The 18,939-nt window shown below is 51.2% G+C and overlaps 1 protein-coding gene across 3 annotated transcripts; it reads left to right on the forward strand.

Moving 5' to 3' along the window:
* LOC110403285 (probable G-protein coupled receptor 83) lies at positions 5,425–18,908 on the forward strand. 3 transcript variants are annotated; one of them, XM_021406366.1, is made up of 5 exons: positions 5,425–6,492; positions 7,251–7,376; positions 8,498–8,631; positions 11,151–12,391; positions 14,467–18,908. In XM_021406366.1, exons 1-4 carry the CDS (start codon positions 6,067–6,069, stop codon positions 11,743–11,745), a joined length of 1,281 nt encoding a protein of 426 aa, XP_021262041.1. In that variant the 5' UTR covers positions 5,425–6,066; the 3' UTR covers positions 11,746–12,391; positions 14,467–18,908. The 3 variants fall into 3 exon arrangements, with proteins under 3 accessions (XP_021262041.1, XP_021262043.1, XP_021262042.1); XM_021406368.1 differs by having other exon boundaries at positions 14,476–18,908; XM_021406367.1 differs by having other exon boundaries at positions 17,766–18,908.

Below are 18,939 nucleotides of genomic sequence, written 5' to 3' on the forward strand. Positions count from 1 at the left end.
CTGAGCTGCACTGGGCACGAAGGTGCTGGCAGGAGCTTGCTGCTGTCATTGCTCAATGCTGGCTTCATTCTGCCATGGAAATCGTGTGGCCAACTGTTGGGTGAGGACAGAGCGCACTGTTGATGGCAGTCTGTGTGATTTTAAGAGATAAAAATAAGGACAAAAATAAGAAAAAAATGAGACTCAAGATCCAGACCCAAGCATCTTCAGTAGACAATACCTTTGGCTCAGGAAGAGGGCAGATTTACGATGTCATGCTGGCGTTCTTCGTTCTGTCACCCAGACCTGTCAGAGTTCAAGGACTATCAAACCCTTTTTAAAGCCTTTCTTTTCCAGACACCCTGAAGTTCTGTTATTAGTCCCTATTATGTGCTTGACATCTGTAGTTTGAAAAACAAAGTCTAAATTGGAACTATCCACAGAAAATCAAATGCAATTGCAATTGCGTTGTTGTTTTCCTCTTGTTTCTCCTTCTGAAGCCATTCTGATGGATCTTACCCCCCCATCCACCAGCTTGTGACAAGTATCTGTGCTGTTTAAACTATATGCTAATGGCAGACCTTAATCTGAAATAGTGTACATGAAAGTAGTGCTCCCGTTTACATAGACAGCTGATGCTGGATCATACACTGATCCCAGGGAGACTGAACCTGAATGTCACTGACATTTGGGCTGTAGTTCTGCTGCCTGAGTTTGGGTTGGAATTCAGACAGCAAAGGAACTTAGTTTGGTTATAGGTTCTGTTTCAGATTTGAGCCATCTGCTGCTCAGAATTCCTTGTCTTTACCCCAGGTTGCCACAGCTCCACTCAGCTCCATGGAGGGAGGCTCACAGCCATGGCCCAAGAGCTGAGCTCCAAGGGCACAGGGGCTGATGGGAGCAACCCAGGGCAGTTCAGAAGTTATTGATTCAGTCCCTGGCTGCCCCGTGTACACCCGAGCTGGCTTTATATGCATCTCACGAGAGAAAGGTGAGCAGCTGCACACACTGAGCTGCGCCTGTGGGTGCCATGCATGGCAATTGGTATTGCAGGGCGTCAGCTTTGCCTTTTATACCTCAAAACACAATGATGTTAATGGAGTAAACATCAGTATCTGAGAGCAAAGGAGCTTTCTTGTGGCTCCAAGTTACAATGCTTCTGGTTTCATGTCTGTGCATTATCAATTCATTTCTCCAGAAAGCACCCAGCCCTCCAGGAGACAAAATAACCTCCTGACATTTAACAGTAAGACACCCGAAGGAAAAATACCGAACACCTTCAGCATCTTCAGCCTGCAAAGCCTCCTCAGCCATGTGGGCAACTTGCATTTTGCTGAAGGAAAACAACACAGAAAACTCTGAATAATTTTCTTCCACGGCTCAGGAGCTGCTCCCTGCACCCCCGGACAGGTGAGGGGAGGGGGGGTGGGGGGAGGCAGAGCCCGGGGGGGCGGGGCGGGGGGAGCTGCCGTGCAGACACAACGGGCAGCGCCCAGATCTGCCGCACCGTCTGCGGGATGGAGCCTGAGAGCCAGGGCGCGGCACTTGTCGTTGGTGTGAGCTGTGTTAAAGCAGCCCGCTCTCAGCCAGGCGCTTCAGGCCGAACGCGGCACGCTGCCTCCCGTCCCCAGTCGCCTGTCTGCGAGCAGGAACCGAGCACGGCCGAGGCACAGGCAGCACAGCAGGGCGGCTGCGATGGGGCGAGCACCGTCCTGCCTGGAGGGTCAGTGGGGATTATTGTTGTGAAAGGAAGATGGGATGCAGGGACGGGACCGCACCAAGTTTCATTCTAAGTGTTACAAGAGGCTCTAGTGCATTCTTATAAATAAATCCTGAAGAAAGATAATGTGCCTGAGATTCTGCTGAGGATCTGATTAAACCCATCGCTCTGGTCTCTAAACGTGTTGGCAGCATAAAGCCAGCAATAACACATGTTGGGCAAGACATGAAGCACACGCGGGCTTGTAGACAGGATAAGGCAATGGCTCTTTAGATGCAAGGAATCTCACTGTCCTGATGGAAATGACTACAGAGGCAAAAAAGAAAAAGCAGAGGCCTAGAAGATCGTCTTGTGCAGGATGTCCTTACATGCCTCAGGCAAGAAGATGCAGTAAATACAGACTTTACCCATCGCCTGCTGAAAGCAGCCGGAGGTTTGTCACAGCCCTGGGCTGGGCAGCACTTGGACCCCAGGAAACGCGGCAGGAAGGTGTTCCCTGGAAACATCCATCCCGTGTACATCTTTTCCCTCTCATGGGAAGAGTTCCTATTTCAGACCTGTACCTCTGCTATTTACTGCAAAGATTTCCACTGGTTTCTCCAAAAGCCTCTGGCAGATGCAGCACTGGCTGCACCAGGTGCCCAAACTGCAAAACTGTGCAATTATGAAAAGGATCATCACTGCTTATGTGCTTTGGAAGAGGTTATATGGCCGTGGCTCACTCCCACCGCACGGTAACAGAACGCCCGACTCAGGGAGGGAGGCAAGGGCTGGGACCCCTGTGCAGGGAGAAAGCAGCTGCGACAGAGCCACAGCACAGACGAGATGGGAGGAGGACAGAAGCCAAAATCTTTCTTCTTTTTAATAAGGTGTGAGCTGCACTCTGGGTGGAAAATGACAGTGACAGCAATCTCCAGTTCAAAGATGTATCTTCTGAAATCTATGTCTGAGACCTGAATCACCTTTGTTTCTTGTGAGGCTGTGTCTGTATCTGCCAAGAGGGATTCAGGTGTGGGAAGAGTGCTTATCTAAGAGCAATCCATCAGTGCTGAAATTCCACTAAGAGCCTCACTTCAAAATTTCAGGCTTGGAGATTTTTGTGATTGCTGTTCTTTCTGTTAATTGCATTGCCCCCATCTCGATGCAGATGCTGCGTGGCCTTAGGATGCTGCAGGGCTCAGTGCCCACAGGGTGCTGCGGGGTTTCACACATCCCAGGACCAATCCAGAGCCCCGTGAAGCACACAGAGATCTCTGCTGAGCCTCCGGCTGGGCTTCACAGCAGCACCCTGTCAGAAAGGTGCTGTAAGCACTGACTTTCTCCACGTACTGGCCTGGGAATTAATCTGTGGCGATCAGACTTTCATCCTCAGCATCAGGGGTGTGTGTGTGGGCAGCCCACACAGATGGGTGGCCAATGTGTCCTTCCTGCTCCTGCTGATGACTTTTGAGATCATCCAAATCTCTCAGAGCAAGGATAAAAGAATCCTGTTCTTTCACAAGAACTGGTGAACAGCTTGTACCCAAAGAGACGTGACGATTGTACTGCCTGCATTGAGCATCCTACCTGCTTTATTCCACCCTTTTAAAATGAGAGGATGAAGCTTGTAAACCACAAGGGCTGCTACAAAAGTAATGCCTCCTGTGTTATCATGCTGGCTCACAAGGTCAGAGGTGGATGCTGGTGAGGTGGCAGCAGAAGCTGAGCCTTCCCACCGATGTTCTGCCACATTTTGTTGCTGTGTGACTGATGGCAGCAGAGGGGAGGTCTGACAAAATGGTGTCTGACATAGAAGTACATATGGAACAAAGGGATGAAGCCGAATTTTTCCACGCAGAAAAAATGGCACCCATTGACATTCACCTTGCTGAGCATTTATGGAGACCAAACAGTGGATGTGGACACAGTGAGGAGTGGATGGTGCATTTCAGCAGTGGTGACAGTGACAGTGGATCACCTCTGCTGGTGCAGATATTTACAAGTATGGTGTGCAGGCTCTTGTTCATCGCTGGTGAAAATGCACAGCTAAAGGTGGTGACTACGCTGAAAAACAGTGTGTTGTAACAGAGAATTTTCTCTCTCAAATAGTGTTATTGCACTTTTTGCATCTGTTGGAGTTTCCATGGAAATAAGTAGGAGGCATAACTTTCGGAGCGACCTACATACTCTGCCAGAAAGTCACAGGGGAGCCTATGAGCGACAGCTCCCGCAGAGCAATCTGTGCAGGAAACTTCTCTGCCCGGACCTGCCCGTTGTCTGTCCGTGGAGCACGTGCGCAGCTCCGGCTCCGCGAGAGGCGGGCGCGGAGTCGCTGACCGCGGCGCTGCTTTGCCACCGACCTCGCGCGCTGCCGGGGATGAATCGCGCTCCCCGTGCTCCGACCGCTCCGACAGCCCCGCACCGAGCGTGCCACCGGGCTCTGCCTGCAAGCGCCGATCTCTGCTAAAGCCAAAGGAGCGGAGCGGAGCCCGCATCGCCCCCGGTGCCGCCCGCGGGTGGAGGCTCCCGGCTCGGCGTGGGCGATCCGCGGGGGGGCGGCTCCGGCGGAGCCTCCGAGCCCGGGGGGGTCCGAGCCGGAGCTGCCGGCGGGCGGCAGAGCCGGTAAGTGACGGGGAGTTTTTTTCCCTCCGTTATTTGGCTGTTGTTGGGAATCTGCGTTTAACTCGTGCTTGCGACCGATGTGCTCTTCTCTAAAGATTCGTGTGGTTCAGTGAGCGAAGCGTTGGTTTATGTTCAGAGTTCAACTCATCCGACAGATGGTTGTTGGAGAGATGTCTTTAAACTCTTTTCCATGAAAGGTGAGCGCCTCTGCAACAGAAAGGATTGAGCTGGAGCCGTGGGTGCTGCAGGATTTCCCTCTCTGATCCTTCAGGTTACACGGAGATATAAAGCTGAAAGCTGAACTCTTATTGCATTCAACTGTGGTGCAGGGTGCACGCACCTTCCCAGTTAAGCAGATGCTGTCCCTGCTGCACCTGTGCTCTGCTTGAGGCTGCAGCCAGTGCTGAGCTCCAGCAATCTCTTCAACAATGTTACAGCAATTTCTAAGGAGAAATTCCATGCTGGAAAATCAGGTTACAGCTCCATTATCTCCTTAAGCTCTCCCATTCCCCTCGGCCATTTGTTCCTGGAGCCTTCCTTGGAAGGAATAAGCCATGAGCTAGGCCGGGTCAGCAGCTGCGCCAGCTGAGAATACTGCTTGTTTGATTTTCAGCTGGGTCAGCTTGTTGATGTGATCACACAGGGGCCTCAACGCGGGTCCTTCAGTGCCCCGGTGGGGTGGGAGCAGCAGGCATCCCCCCAGGTGGGTGCAGTTCTGGATGCTCTTGTTGCTGGGTGAGCATCGGGGCATCCTGACATCTTGGGGAGTTTCTACAGCTCTGAGAGTGCTTTTTCTTAATCCTGCACTCCATACGAGGTGCATTGATTTGTGCACATAGCCACGGGGCATGCACAAAGCAAAGCATCTCTCCTCGCTGAAAACCTGATGCTTTCCAAACAACTTTCTCCTCCTGTACGCAGTGTAGCTGGAAGTACTGGTGTGAGTGGTTCCCAAGTTCCACCTAACAACGATAGATCAATCTGAAATCACCAGAAATATCTAAAAACAGGAGAAGGAGGTCTAGAGTTGAGTAAGTAGTGATTTTTATGCCTGGTGAATTTTCTGATGCTCTGTACTGGTTTGTATACGCTGTGAGGGTATTTTCTGACCTGTGTGCCTCTTTATTGCTGAGCGATGCCTTTGCTGGACAGATCGTTTTCTCACTGAAAATGAAACTGAACAGAATGTAGCTGTTGTTTGGAAGAGAAGATACGGGATAGACTGAAGTCAACTTCTGATGTGATTTTCAAGATCTGAACAACTTTAGGATAATTGCTGGGGTTAGATGCATACAAAGGCTACCTGTGCTCTCAGAAATGATACCCTAAATGGATTTGTTTCATCTTTCAGCAGAAAAGAAATAAGTATTTTGAAGTACAGGATGAAAGCAGCACCAGAACATCCTTCCCTGAAAGTTGGAGGAAAAGCGCACTCATCTGAGAACAAATTAAAACAAACCAACAAATGCCCATCTGAGGTTTTCCTACATGTGCTCCGTGTAATAACGAATTAATCTCTCCATTCCACCTGTGGAGCTATTGCAGCTCCTGGTATGCGAAGGAGTTGAGGGCGCGCAGTCCCAAACCAGCCCTGTTCTGAAGTCTCTGCTGTAAATGCTCCCCGGTGCTGCTCCTGGGGAGCCCATCGCACCTTAGAGGCTGTGCACCTACAGGCATTGCTCTTCACCAGCTTCCCAGAGAGCTGTGCAGCTGCGGCTGGTGGCTCACTGCTGTGTCAGCTGCCCCGTGATCCCAGCTGCCCCGTGATGCCGGCTGCCCTGCTGAGCGATGACCTGGGTTCACCCACCATGCCTCATGTGCTGCATCCGTCCTACCGAGCACAGATAGCAGCTTTTCTTGGGGAGTTTGACCATTACTATTCCTTGACCAAACTCATGTCCATCTACCAAGCAACCAACAGGACTACCTTCAACTGGACAGACAGCCGCATCGTGGAGTGGGAGAAGTTTGCGGAGCTGGCTAGATATGAGCCGGAATCCCAGAAACCAACCGTGAAGGCTCTCCTGATCGTGGCGTACTCAGTGATTATCATCATGTCTCTCTTTGGGAATGTGCTGGTGTGCCACGTGGTGCTGAAGAACAAGAGGATGCACTCGGCCACCAGCCTCTTCATTGTCAACCTGGCAGTGTCTGACATCATGATCACGCTGCTCAACACGCCCTTCACCCTGGTAAGTGGCACACAGGGCTGTCCCATTGGCCAGGGGCCCTTGCCCCAGGAATACGCAGCCCAGTGGTCGCTGTGCTAGAACTGAGGCGTGGACCCAACACAGCCAAGTCTAATGGATGGCTCTGCCAGGCAGGTAAAGCACCATCCAGCAAACTGCAGGCTCCCTTGGCTCTGTTAGACTCTGTATTTCATAAAGGACTCTGAAGTCTCTCTAGGTGTGCTGACAAACTGCCACAGATCAGGAGAGCTTCCCAGGGAATTCAGAGTAGGTGTCTGGGTGTGTCAGTGCTGTTAACGTGCATGCAGCAGGACTGCAAATCAGACCTAAATCCCAGGGCTCTAAGCAACGTGGCTGCTGGTCATAGCTGGGTAGCTGGGGGAGGGCAGCCAAGTCCTTCACAGCGAGCAGCTGGGGTAAAGACTTTGCTGAAAGCCCTCCAGATGTGCAGGGGGCGGTATGGGAGCAAGGCATGGGCCACCTTGTCCAAATGTAATTATTGATATAATCAAAAAGTAATTACTGCTGTTTGTAAATGTTGTTTATATGAATAAGCTGGGAGGGCTGCAACAGCACGACTCATTTCTACTCAATATTTTAACCTTATACACTCCTATGTAAAGGTGTTTCAGCATCCAGCGTTGCTCGTTTTGGGGTTTTGGATGGAGCTGCCCAGCAGCCAAAGGGCAAGAGCTAGCTCAGGTGCAGCCCGAGGCATTTCCCGCAGGTTTCCTTGCTGATGGCTTTTGTTTTCCCCTCAGGTTCGGTTTGTGAACAGCACGTGGATCTTTGGGAAGGTGATGTGCCATGTCAGCCGCTTTGTGCAGTACTGCTCGCTGCACGTCTCCACGCTCACCCTGACAGCCATCGCCCTGGACAGGCACCAGGTGAGGCCCCGCTCACCTGCACCTTCTTGCAGGGCTCCTCCCAAGTCCCTCCGGTCCCAGTTGAGCCATGTGTTAGCGGTGGTTAAAGCAGGTCCAGCCTAGCACTAAGGCATGGCAGCCAATAGGTGTGAGTGGTTTTGTTTGCAGTGGGGGCCTTGAAAGGCAGCAGAGCTACTGCCAAATGCAAAGCACTGGCTCAGCTATGCAGGGGATGTTTCCGAGCTTTTCAGCTTTCTGACTCAAACCCATAAAACATGTCTAGCATCCTGACCTTAAATTCTGACATGGCTGTCTGCTTGGTCTGTTGTTGTTGTTTTTGCATTGGGCATTTGCTGCACCAGGCTGCAGGGCGCTTTGAGGTGGCAGCAGTTCTCATCTCATAGCATCAGTAAAAATCCCAGTTAGTTAACTGTGGGACTGAGCTGCATGAAGGGGAACGGCAGGGTGAGGAGCTGCTGTGGGAATGCAGGAGGACATGTTGGAGCTGGGAGAAGATGTTGCCCACCACCTGCCTGCAGCCAGACTGCATCAGCTGCCTGCTGCAATAAGCACTCAACGTATTGCAAGAACAGGAAGGAGAAGGTAGACCAGGCCATGTGCTTGTATCGGGCACTCACTCTCCTTTCCCCTACAATGTATCAGCTAAAATAGTGTTCTTTATATTCTGAGCTTCTATAAGCTCTTAAAATCTTTTCATCTAACTCAGGAAATTTCATGAAAGCTGAGCTAATGTCTCCAGACGGGGGGGGGGGGACTCAGCTTGAACAAACCACACTTCATTACGTAATTCATACTGAATGAAAGGATGTACCCAGAAGTGAAGAAATTTGCGTAGGATTATTTTTTTTCACTTAACATTACACAATTTGAAGAAAATGATGCTCACAGAAAAAAACAGAGAAATAGGTTATCTGAAAGCACTTCAGAGCAGATTGAAAAGTTCACTGTTCCGCATTTTCTAGGTCACTCTGATAAGCAAGACTTTCTGCTAACCATGGCGGTTATTTTCTAAATGGCATTAAATGATGTAGAAAAAAAAAAAAAAAACCTCTGCTGTGTGCATTGGTGGAGGGACTTCGCTTTCCCATGAGACAAGAGCCTTTGTGAAATCTGTGTTATAGGTCATTCTGAACCCGCTCAAGCAAAGGATGTCTCTGACAAAAGGAGCGCTGAGCATCGCTGTGATCTGGCTGCTGGCAGCCTGCTTCTCCCTGCCCCACGCCATCTACCAGAAGCTCTTCCAGTACAACTACAGGTGAGCTCCTCCCGGCTCTGAGCCCCTCCCGCAGCCTTCTGCTCTTAGTGGGGGGGCTGGAGGGGTCCCAGCTGCAGGGAGACGTTGCAGCACTCGATGCCATAAGTGGGAATTTGTGTGCGTCACTGAAATCTCATTTCCTACGGCAGAGGCTTGGCTGCAGTGAAGAGCCTCTCTGCTCACTCCAGTGCACACAAGAACTTGGGACCTCGCTTTGTTTTCATCTTTTTCCAGGAGGAGGTCTGGGTGAGGGGGCTTAGCCTGACACAGCCGCACTGTGGGGCAGCGTGGCACTCCCTGGTTCCCAGCACCCGGGGCTGGCTTCCCCCAGGGGCTGTTCCTCATCCCTCCTTGCATGCACTTGGCTTTCTAGTCCCAGAAAGACCATGTCTGAGCAGCCCTGTGCCCAGGCAGGGAAGAAACAGAGAGCAGGTGCTGTGGTTTGGAAGAGAAAGAAAATAAACCACGTCATGTAAACATCTGCACTACATCTGTACTTGTACAATGCAGGAAAGGCAGGGAGGGGTAGGACTGCCTCTGAGTCAGCCAGGCCGTGAACCCCGACTTCATGCGCTGATTCACGCATTGCGGCTCCTTAGCATTTATCTTTCTGGATTTGTGCAGCAGGACAACCTTCCTCAAAGCAGGAGGCTGCTCTGCACAGTGCTGCATACACTAGAGAAACAGAAGAGAAACACCACTTCTCTTCTTGCGGCGAAGGGCTGATGAGCGGAGCAGAGAGGGTCGTGAGGTCTGGGCGTGCTGCTGTGCTTGCCTGGCAGCACAGGGAGCTCCTTGCTGGGCTGACCACAACAAAAACTTATTGAAAGGAGGGAAAGTGGAACTTCACACCCACCTGAAGGCTTCCGAAGTACTGGAAGAAAGTCAAGGTTCTGCTCTGAAAGGAAAAACCAAACTCTTATCTTCCCCTGTGCGTGCTGTCTGGTGAGGGCACTCATGGCTCGGAATGTCTTCCTGCAGCACAGCCACTCCCCTCCTGTCGGTGCAGCCGGGCCCATTCACCTCCTTGCAGCTTTTTATAGCGGTTGTGTACGGGCTACACAGACAGGAGTGCAGTGTGGGCTTCCACAGCTCCTCCTTGCTTGTGCTGTGATTTATGTGCCCAAGAGGTGTCCTGCAGGGGGATATGAGAACTTCAGCTCTCAGACTTTGTAAACAGAGTGCTGGGTTACTCCAGTGCCTGCACTGCTCCACAGCTGCGCTCAGGCTATTACCCAACGAATTGCTTATGAATGAACAAATGCCACTATCTCTTTCACTGCACCTGTTAGTGCTCATCCTTCAGTGTGCCTAGAGGAAACCCAGCCTCAAGCTGGCACGGGGCAGTAGGCAATATAAGGACTTCCAGGATGTTATTTTCATCGCTGTTTTCCATTCAGTAAAAATGCTGGTGGTAATGTCACCCGCAATAGATCCCAGGGCTGGGAGCTGACCGCAGCAGGAGCTGCTTCCTTGGGACAGGAGTCAGGCTGCAGCCAGGTCCTGCTGCCTCTGTGCTCAGGGCTGTGCCCAGAGCCGTGGTGGGCATGTGGCCTCCCTGTGCTGCCCACGGGAGTGTGGCTGCGTGTCCTGCTGAGCGGCCTCGAGTCCTCCACATCCTCATGTCCTCGGGTTTGCTGTGCCCTGCTTCCCCCTCCGTCATCTCTTGCAGCACGCATGTTCACTGCTGTCCATTTCCAGGCAATCTTCTATTTGTGGCACAAAAGCCAACACCGACGGCTGAGAACAGGATATTACAGACACTAATCAATACTGCAGCAAATAGTGCAGCTTGATGGAGGCTAACAAGTGGACAGAGGACGAGGTTTGAAAAGGGCAAAGTGAAACAAGAGAAAAGAGGCAGGGACAACAAGGAAAGAAGAGGAGAAAACATCACCAGGAAATAGACCTGTGAGTGCCCCTTTCTCTTAGTGCATTTTTGTTTCCAGTGTGTGTAGGAACACTCAGTTCTGTGTGTTGTGGAGGTGCAGTGAGGAGTGCCAACAGAGCACGGATCTGTTGTGCTGAATTAGATGGATAAGGTGCGTTTAATTAGTCTGTCAAATATAAACTTTGTTGTTTTGTCTTGTTATCTAGCCACCAGAAGTTAAACCGCTGAGTTTAAGTTAAAGATGGGCCCTCAGGAGCAACTTTTTGCCGTGTTAAGGGAATGTGAGGGTCTCATTCAATTAAAATCTGCTGCAGCTTCCAAGAGAGAACTCCACGCTGTCTTTCCCAGACTCTTTTTTGGACAACAAAATAACTTAGGGCAGGAGGCAGTAGTAACGATGCGCAGTAACAAGCATAAGCCTCAGGGTGACAGGCACAAGGAGAGGGTTTTCAGGGAAACAGCTCTGGCTGACTCTTGTTGGTTAAGATGAACAATATCTGCCCCTCCTCTGCCGGCACCACATCTGAGGCTGCGGGGCTGCGAAAACCTCACCACGTTTTGCCAAATCAGCAGTGCCCGTCTGCACGGCCGTGGCCACGTGCTACCCATGCACCTCTTTGTTTTCAAGGGAAGCCACCGTGCGGAGCCTGTGCCTCCCAGATTTCCCTGAGCCTGCGGAGCTGGTCTGGAAGTACCTGGACCTGTCCACCTTCCTGCTGCTCTACCTCCTGCCGCTGCTCGTCATCACCGCCACCTACACGCGCCTGGCCAAGAAGCTGTGGCTGCGCAACGCCATTGGAGATGTCACCACGCAGCAGTACATTGCCCACCGCAGGAACAAGAAGAAGAGCATCAAGATGCTGGTGCTGGTTGTGGTGGTGTTCGCTGTCTGCTGGTTTCCGCTCAATTGCTACGTAGTGCTCATCTCCAGCCTGGGCATCAAGACCAAGAACTCACTCTACTTTGCCCTGCACTGGTTTGCCATGAGCAGCACCTGCTACAACCCCTTCATTTACTGCTGGCTGAACGAGAGCTTCCGCGCGGAGCTCAGGGCCCTGCTGTGCATGTGCCAGCGCGCACCTCGGCCCCGGGACACTGCGCAGCCACCCGCAGCCATGTCCTGCCACGAGGCCTGGGGGGAGCGAGCGGGCTGCAGGAGGGGGCCCTCATCTCATAGCATTTGCTCCACCGTGCTCATCCCGATGGCCAACGCTGACCTGTGAGCAGAGGGCAGTGAGGGGCAGCACCCTGTTTCTTCTCAGGAACCCATCTTGCTGCTCTGGTTTCTTATTGCTGCTGTTCGCATCCTGCTTGCTGCTATTGCTGTGGCACCGCTGCATTCAGTGCTGGGGAAATGCTGCCTTTTGAGTACCCACAGTTGAAAATGGCCCATGGAGTATGGTACATAGGATACACAGATGAGGTGGTTGCTCTCAGGGGTCCCATTATATTAAGAGATTGTGGAGCCTAGCTACCTGCATTGCCAGCTCTGAGCCAAGCCACCAGACTGTGTCAGAGCCTGGAATGCTGTAACACTGCAGCACCAATGGAGCTGCCACAATGGATGGAGTCTGGCACAAATTTGAAGGAAGGATCTTCACAGCCAGGTGAACCTCATCCATAGGGATTCTTCCACATAACTTGTACTAGAGCCTCCCAGTAGAGTGCAGGTGTAGCAGAAATGCTAAGTTACTGCTTGAAGCAGTGATGGAGCACCTGGTGGGAAGGCAGGGCCATCCCAGGGGAGCTCAGGTGCATGCAATGCCCCAGATAGCTGGGATCCACTCCTTCCCAGACCTCATTTAAGGGTTGGCAGCGGAGGTGAGAGTGTCTTGTTAGAGATCTCTGCTTACCTGTGGTCTTTCAAAGGTAAGCAGCGGGGGTTTTTTTCTTTTTCTTCCTTTGTCACCCCACTATTGCTGTGCTTTGCATTGCATTATGGCAGGGTGAGAGGAAGTCAGCAGTGGGTGTCACATCAAGTCCTGCTTCTCCTTCTGCCCTGTCCCAGGCAGTGTGCTGGTGGAGCAGAGCTCTGTGCTGCTCAGCGCTGCTTCAGGGCTGCTTCAGGGCTGGAGCTGCACCTCTATGTCAGACCTTGTTTCATTTGGCCCATTGAGAATTTCTTTTAATTTCTGTTACAAATACATGAATTCATCAAATAAACCTACAGAGGCACTGAATTAAAGGCCACAAAATAATTCATCAGGGCTGTAGCATTCACCAACTGAAGAATGAAATAATTCTAGATAATTACTAATTGTTCTAAAAGAGATTCATTGAAACAACTGAATTGAATCACAGTTAAAGGGAAGGCTTTCTTATAGTTTTGGGAAAAATAGTTTAATTTAACTGTACTTGGGAGGCAAATGGAGAAAAGAAGATAAAATAAAGGAAAGAGAGAGGAAAAACAAGAAAAAAACTATGGAAAGACAAGGACAGAGGACATTAAGGCAGGCAGAAACCGGATTTGCTGTGTGATTTTGTTGCAGTATGGAACAGATGGACACTGAGAAACAGTGCTCCTGCCTGGCAGCAGTGGCCCTTCCTATCATGCTGCTCCTCAGAAACTGCACCATGGCTGCAGGGGCCATGCCTGCCCACACCTTTCTGGGTTGTGCTTGGGTGAGGAGTTGCTCCAGCTGTAGAAGGCTGCTGCTAAGCTTCTCCAGTATGTTTTTGCAGGAGCCCTTAAGAAAACAAGGTTTAAGGTCACTATTTGCCCATAGGTAATGTGATTCGGCCCAGGTGAACCTTGGGAACAGCCTCCATCGGATAATGAGCAGTCAGGAGCTCGATTAGCGAGCCCCGGTGTCGTTTGCTGTTCACAGCTATTCTGCTGATTCTGATACTCACTGGCATCACCTACAGACTGCAGTTTAGCAGGAGCATTCAGCTGCAATTTCAGCCTGGAGGAGCACATCCCCTGTGGGCTATGTTTTATTGTCCTGAACAAAACTTTTAAAGTAATACCCATAAAAGTAACCATTTAACAAAGAAACAATAGAAAATGGGAAGCTACATCCTGTTCCTGAAAGCATTCTGTAGCAGCACAGGAGCTGTAATTGTGCCCTGGTGTTGGCTCGTGCACGGCTCCCAGCACTGCCTGCATCTGTCAGGGTCTGGGGCACTGGCACTGCCACCTTCGTGCTGGGTCCCACCTGGAGATGGTGCTGGGCCAGGAGACTGCAAAACTAGCTGCCTTTGGTTCAGGCCACAGAGAGCTTAAAAAGCACAGTGATGTGTTTGGGGGGACCCAGACACTTGCAGAGCACAGTAAGAGTGTAAGGTTTGTTACGTACAAGGCTGAATCACCACAGTCTGGTTCATCATACAGCCCTGGATCAAGAAAGGCCGAAGAAATCCCATGAAAACATGCTGCCCCAAGGCAGAGGCCCCTTAAACCCAGAGGTCCCCTTAAACGCCCAGTTGATCCCAGTGTGTCTTGGTGCATCTTTCCATCCTGTGCTGTGTGAAGCGCTGTGTGCGCAGACCCTATGGTTTCTGACAAGCTCTGTCTTTTCACATTTTCTTTCAGTGTTCAAGTTATAGCTCAGGCTTCAATGAAATAACCATGGCAACAATAGTAATTCAGACACATTTCATGAGAAATATTAAGCTATGGCTCTTGCTGTAATTCCGAAATGAAATCTGCCGTGCTGCTGGCTAATTCTGGAGTATGAGCTGACCCTGGGGCTGGATACCACCCCGAGGCTGTTTTGCAGTGCAGGATGGATGGGCAGAGGTTCTCAGTACTGAGTATTCAGCACTGAGGCTGCAGTCCCTCGGGCAGAGCCCTGCCTGGTGCTGGCACTGCTGTTGGCCATGTGGGCATCAGAAGTCTCTTAGAAAGATCTGAAGCTTGTCCCGAGTCCATCTGTGAGACTTATTAGTGTTCTTTTTTTGTCTTTCCTTTCTTTAAATGGCTTTATGATCTTTCTCTGGAGGAACTGAAGATCTCAGTCCAAGCAGCAGGTTCCAGCTCATGCCTTGGTCTCCTGCCAGTCCCCTGCCGTGCACATGGCTGTCTCTTGCTGTGAAGAGTAACTGAGCCTTTTCCCCTAGATCTGTAAATTGTAGCATGTCTGTATTGCTGAGCTTACTTTCCCCTAAATGGGCACGATGTGGGAGCTGACTGTACTGCAGCTCTGTAAGGACTTTGCTATCCGGGCTGGTGACTCTCAATGCCTGAATGAAATTCAGAGCCTCGCAGCCCATTGCCCAGAGGCCTTGTATCACTTGAGGATGCTCCAACATGGCAGCACTCACTCAGCAGCTTGCAAGCAGAGGATGGGAGGCACTACACAAAGGCTGAACTGACTTGTTTGAGTGATGGGCACAGTGACTGCAGGGCAGGAGGTTGTGTCTGCCGCGCTGCAGGCACAGGGCTTGTGGCAGCAAAACTTGGAGGGCTCTCCTGGCTGAGGACTGCAACAGACAATGTAAGAACTGCTGTGGCTAAAATGGGTCAAGGACAGAGCCAGCCCAGCAGGTAGATGGATACTGATGTGCTGCAGTCATTGCTTCACCTTCAGACGCTGTGTGCGGGTGGGAACCACCTTACAGAATCTGCTGTACAGAAACTGCCTGAGCACACGCAGAGCGCAGAGATCCAGCAGCGATGTCTGAGTGATTCATGGCCTCGTGTTACTCACGTTAGCTCATGCCAGATGCATCCAACTGCCTACAGCAGAGCTGCTGATGGAGGCGATAACAGCACAGCGTGGAGGATACCTGAATTCCAGAGACAAATCCCTTACACAGCCCCACTGCATAATGAACAAAGAAACCACCAAATGCCAACCAGATTAGTAAAACAAGGCAGAAAGAAATGCACAGTGAGTCATAAGATTAGCTCAGGAAGGAGAAGCAGAACAGAGCTATTAGCAGTTAGCTCTCCAGGTAGAAAACAGCACCCTAGGTCTGTTTGAAGGGGTACATGGAAATGTTCTCAGGTGCAGATCCTGCCCTGGCAGATGGGAACATGGCTGGGTCAGTACCAGGACTGTCTGCTTGCACTGCTATGAAACCAGCAGTTTTGTCCATCCTCAGGCTGAGGAAGGAGAGGGAGCAGAACCACTCTGCCTTGCAGGGGCAGTTCGGGTGCAAAGTGTGCACCCGGAAGGAACAGCTGGGAAATGGTGAACAGAACTCAGCTGGGTGCAGCAGGGATGGCTCCCTGCTCCTGCAGGGCACGGCTCTGCCCTCTCACTGACCAAAAGCAATGCCCGTCTTCCTCCAGCTACTGCCTCCTGCACTGCTGTGGGGAGAGCAATGCCTCTGATCTGCCTGGCTTTGGGTGAGGCCTGGGCAGGAGTACCAGAGGGATGAGGGCTGGGTTTTATGCCAAGTGTAACACTGCAGCCAGCTCTGGGTTTGACTCACGGTTTTGCAGAGCCCCAAGAGCACTCGGCAGTAACCCCAGATCCATGTATGTTCCTGTGCTGCTCTGAGGCCCGTTTCCCAGTGCTCCCGAGACCCTCGCTGTTCCCTGCCAGCCCTGCAGCTCGGTGCACGCAGCTGTGCCAGAGCCTGTTCTGTTCCATCTCCTGGCAGAGCTGACAGATGGGGCAGGCGGGAGCAGCTCCTGACCACTGCAGTGTGTGGGAGTCTGCAGGCAGCATGGAGAGACTCCTTGGGGCTGTGGAGATCTCCCTACAGGCCAAGCAGCTGCACTTGGTGTCCCACCACCCCACTCCCTGGCAGTGATTTCTCCTTTGCTGCCAGCAGTTGGGGTTAGGATAGCACTTTGGCCCATATAATGCAGCCAGGAGCCTGCAGTGCCACGCTGCCCGCAGTGAGCTGTGAAGAGTGGCTGTCACCCACCAGAGTGACTGGGAGAAGTGGAAAAGTAAAAACTCCACAGGCTGAGTCCTGCAGGAACTGAGGGCCTGGTCCTACCGTGCAGTTGTCTGCCACTTGAAGACTTCTTTTGTTCCTGTGGCAGCTCGCATAAAAAAATCTCCTTGGTGGAGAAGAACAGACAAATTGACTTATAAAATTGGATTGATGGATCTTCTAATTTGTCTGCTGGAGAGAGAAACCATTGCAGGGTGCATCCACGTTAACAGAATTCCTGCTTGTTGACGTGCAGTTAGTATTGCTTTAGTGTCTGTGAGTTTGTACCTTCTCCACGCCTCTCTCTGACTTACTGCAGCTGTCCTTGTGCACACAGCAGCCCGCGCTGTGTCCACCTGCCCTCGGGCGCTCTCAGAGGGAGGATTTCACTCAGGCAGGAGCTCAGCTGGGTGCTTGGAGCTGAAAGCAGCTGCAGTGATTTTCAAGACATGATTGTGGGCAGCTCTGTGCTGTATTCCTCAGCTACATCTGCGAAATTCTGTGGCTTTTGTTTTTAACTGGTTGGAAAGAGAGGTGCAGAGGTACAGCCAGCTGCTGCTGCTCTGCCCTGCCTTGGGGGCTGCACAGCACATCTATCAGCGTGTCTATGTGCAGATTTCTGTTGCAGGCTGTAGATTATTCCTCTTCTTAAGCTTGAGGGTTAATTTTAGCAAACCTAGAGCTGGAGTCAATTTGAAAATAAGGTTGCCTTGTGTTATGTTAAAAAGCGTAGTGTTGAATGGCATTAAATTGTCTTTTACATAGTGAAATGCAATACTCTACTGTCTTTCACAGCTTGCAAGGCATAATGTGGAAATATTATGTTCATCCTTTGGTTGAATGGTGATGGCTAACATTGCTGATAAGGACCATGAATGCTAATTGGTTATTCAGACATCTCAGCTATAGGTGGAGTGGGTTGCTAATGAACACTGAGCCTGCTTGGGCCCCAGCAGCCAGACCCCTCAGACACTGTCGCGTTCCCCCTCCCAGCATCTCTGAGACGAGCAGTGGTCACTGCACACCTGCTGCCTGCGCGCAGTATTTCCAGCAGGGAGCTGGAGGACTGTACCTTCAAATAGAGTATTTCAAATAAACCCTTTGCTCTCTACATTGCTGGTTAACTTTTAGGGATTCATTTCTAATTTGAGGGCAGTTTATTTAATTATGATGTGATTCACAGTGCGGATGGAGAAATGGACAAAGGAAAAAAAAGGGAAGAAGAGACTCTGAGCGTCGGTGACAAGTGCAGTTGTTGCAGCCCTTCCAGCAGCAATTGGTGTGCTCACTGCCACAGCCTGTCCACGTCCCCCAGTCAACTTCTACCTCCTGGCAACAGTCAATAATTCGATATTATGCTGTAAAATGTGTGTTTTCACTCACATACAGTTGCCCTTGTGTTCTGCAGGGAAGAAGTAAGGTGAGAACCACACAAGTGGAAGAAAATTGGAAAATATAAAATGGAAAAATGAGCAAATGAACAATAAAAAGTCATCTGTGCAGAAGGAGAGAAAGGAAAGCACCTTGGGCCTGGAAATTCAGCTCTCTCTAATGGATTTAAGTCTTCATTTTCAGCAACCAAAATGTAACTGACCGTTCTCTCAACTCCTCTGTGGAGATGGGAAGGGCTGGCAGACATCACCATGGCCCTGACCTTCAAAAACACAAACTGAGATTCGATGACCGGCTTTCTGCTCAGCTTTTCTCTTACAAGTGCCTCCCTCCTCCACCATTGTGCCCCCATGCTGGGGGACAAACCTGGGCTGTGGCTGCCTTGTTGGGTGCTGCAGCGTTACCTGCTGCAAAGCAGGTGCTGAAGCCACAGCCACCTCCAGGAACCATGGTGTGGGGGGCACTCCCAGCCCAGCTTAATTCTCAGGGGTGGCACTGCTGGTGCTGAGCCTGGAACCGGAGCCCACAGCAGCGGAGGGCATTGGACAATGGGGAATCCATCAGATGTGGCGATGGCAGAAGCAGAGGGGCTTGGGAAGTGCACTCTGATCATTTATGAGCAGTTCTTGTAACTGTCACATAATTGCATGTAATCAGGCATCATTGTGTGCTAATGAGCAGCTGTGCCACGTTAAACCCTGGCAGAGCTCCTGCTCTGTGCACTGTGGGTGGCTTTGCTGCCTCTCTGGGCACTCCCAATGGCTTTGGCATGCCCCAGGTCGCTCCTTGCCTGCTTCTGCCACATGGCACATGCTCCAGCAAGGCAGTTGCAGGCTGTCCTCCTCCCTGTGCCCGTGTTCATTCCCGATGCCTCCTGCACTGCTTTGCTGGTGCAGATGCAGTCAGCGAGGCACGCTAGACTGCACGTGGCTGTTCCTTATGCCACGAGCAAGCTATATTCGTACAAGAACCTATAAAGCATGAGAGAGTTTGGGCAAGTATAATAGCTTTAATTAAAACAGAAACCCATATCCTTCATTCTAATAATTATTTTAAAGAGCAGACCAAGTGCAGGGGCATGAACAGACTTAACGAGGGCTGTAATTACGGAGCTGGAAGAACAACTGCTCCTCGGCGAAGCTGCGGAGGGCGGCTCTTTGGGCAGCGTTTGGGGCTGTCTGCCCCACTCC

The sequence above is a fragment of the Numida meleagris genome, chromosome 8 (assembly GCF_002078875.1).
Source record: "Numida meleagris isolate 19003 breed g44 Domestic line chromosome 8, NumMel1.0, whole genome shotgun sequence".
Taxonomy (NCBI): Eukaryota; Metazoa; Chordata; class Aves; order Galliformes; family Numididae; genus Numida; species Numida meleagris.

What these genes read in the sequence shown, in the direction of transcription:
- LOC110403285 (XM_021406366.1), top strand. Translation starts at nt 6,067, where the DNA reads ATGCCGGCTGCCCTGCTGAGCGATGACCTGGGTTCACCCACCATGCCT. An exon ending in TCAACACGCCCTTCACCCTG is followed by an intron (nt 6,493 to 7,250) that starts GTAAGTGGCACA and finishes TTTTCCCCTCAG; the next exon opens with GTTCGGTTTGTGAACAGCAC. An exon ending in CTCTTCCAGTACAACTACAG is followed by an intron (nt 8,632 to 11,150) that starts GTGAGCTCCTCC and finishes TTTGTTTTCAAG; the next exon opens with GGAAGCCACCGTGCGGAGCC.